At 50.1% G+C, this 1966-nt stretch overlaps 1 protein-coding gene across 1 annotated transcript; it reads right to left on the bottom strand.

Moving 5' to 3' along the window:
* LOC128060013 (olfactory receptor 5A1) lies at positions 1-975 on the bottom strand. Its single transcript, XM_052652219.1, has one exon. The coding sequence runs from the start codon at positions 973-975 to the stop codon at positions 1-3; it is 975 nt and encodes a 324-aa protein (XP_052508179.1).
* Between the last annotated feature and the right edge of the window lie 991 nt (positions 976-1966).

The following is a 1966-nucleotide window of genomic DNA, read 5'->3' as shown; positions in this document are numbered from 1 at the left end:
TCATGACCTAGGAAAACACTTCTTCCCCAGCATCTTGCACAGGGCATCCTTGATCTCTTTGTTCCTCGAACTGTAAATGAGGGGGTTCAGCATGGGGATCACCAGTGAGTAGAATACAGATACCACCTTGTCTCTGCCAAACGAGTAGCTGGAGCTGGGCCGCAGGTACATGAAAAGGGCCGTCCCAAACAAGAGAGTCACCACCATCAGATGCGAGGCGCACGTGTGGAAGGCTTTCCTGCGACCTTCCACGGAGCGGATCTTCAGGACGGTAGCCGCTATGTGACCGTAGGAGACAAGTAGGATGAGGAACGATGTGCCCCCAACGACGGCCACCACGAGGAAATTCACCACTTGACTGGTGAAGGTGTCGGAGCAAGAAAGTGCCAGGACTGGTGGGAGGTCACAGAAGAAATGGTCGATGAGGTTGGGTCCGCAGAAGCGGAGCCGAAATATGGAACTGGACTGGACCAGGGAGCTCAGGAAGCCGCTGACGTAGGCTCCAACCACCAAGCGTGTACAGAGGCCCTGGGACATGACGGCGGAGTAGAGCAGGGGGCTGGTGATGGCCGCATAGCGATCGTACGCCATCGCCGTCAGCAGGAAGCACTCGGTTAGACCCGCGCCCACGAAGAAGAAGAACTGAACAGCGCAGCCCAGGAAGGAAATGCTCTTCCGCTGCCGGAAGAAGTCGGAGAGCATCTTGGGAGCCACTGCAGAAGAGTAGCAGACGTCAGCGAAGGACAAGTTGCCGAGGAAGAAGTACATCGGCGTGTGTAGACGGGTGTCGCCTCTGATCAGAAGGATGAGGGCCAGGTTCCAGGCCAGGGTCACCAGGTGGATGGCCAGGAAGGTCACAAAGAGGAGGGCCTGCAGTTGTGGATGGTCTGCAAACCCCAGGAGGATGAACATGGTCACCGACGAGCCGTTCCAGGCCCTAGTCGTGGACGTGTTTCCCGTGGACGTGTTTCCCATGGACGAGGACAAGATGCAGACCTGGGATCATAATAATAACCCACAGGACAAACGATGTCAGCAAATAATTATTAAATGCATAGGAGGAAGGCAGAGTACTACAGACAGTTACATGCGTGTGTGCTAAATCGCTTCAGTTGTGTCTGACTCTTGGTGACCATTTGAACTGTAGGCTGCCAGGCTCCTCCATCCATGGGATTTTCCAGGCAAGAACTGGAGTGGGTTGCCATTTCCTCCTCCAGGGAATCTTCCCGACCCAAGGACTGAAGCTGCGTCTCCTGTGTCTCCTGCATTCCAGGCAGACTGTTTACTGGCTGAGCCATCGGAGAAGCCCACAGAGAATTACGACACAGAGAATGCGAGGATTCTCTCTCTCTCTTTCCCTTAGAAGGCAGATGTCTTACATATTTGCTTTTTAATATAATACAGAGTGGTTTATATGAGCTTATGCTTTGCATTCAGACTCTCTGGGTTTAACTCCTACGTCTACCATTTGGTAACTGTGTCATTTTGGGTGAGATGGCTAACATCTCTAGATTTTAATATCGTTTTAAAATGTGTGGGACTTCTCTGTGGTCCTGTGGCTAAGACTCTGCACTCCCCATGCAGGGGGGTCTGGGTTCAAACCCTGGTCAGGGAGCTAGATCTCCTATCCCACAGCTCAAGAGCCTGCATGTTGTAGCTAAGACCCCGGGGCGGGGGCACAAATAAATAAATAAATAAATATTTAAAAAAGGTGACAGTGCTTACTTCACATGTTTAAGAATAAAATAAGCCAACATGTATAAAGTAACTGGTGTCTAGTAAGCCCACAAATAAAGTTATTATTAGGACAGTTTTATGTGCCCCAGGTGAATTATATCATGCCCTGACCTAACTACCTAACATTATTCCAGTTTCAATAATGGAATAAAGAAGCCAACAGAGGGACAGGGCTCAGCTATTAATAGTTGGGAAACAAATCTATAAGGCATTTTTGAATGTTTTTAAT

This window comes from Budorcas taxicolor, chromosome 15, assembly GCF_023091745.1.
Source record: "Budorcas taxicolor isolate Tak-1 chromosome 15, Takin1.1, whole genome shotgun sequence".
Classification (NCBI taxonomy): Eukaryota; Metazoa; Chordata; class Mammalia; order Artiodactyla; family Bovidae; genus Budorcas; species Budorcas taxicolor.
The sequence above is the reverse complement of the archived record's forward strand: the minus strand, read 5'-3'. Positions and strand labels throughout refer to the sequence as shown.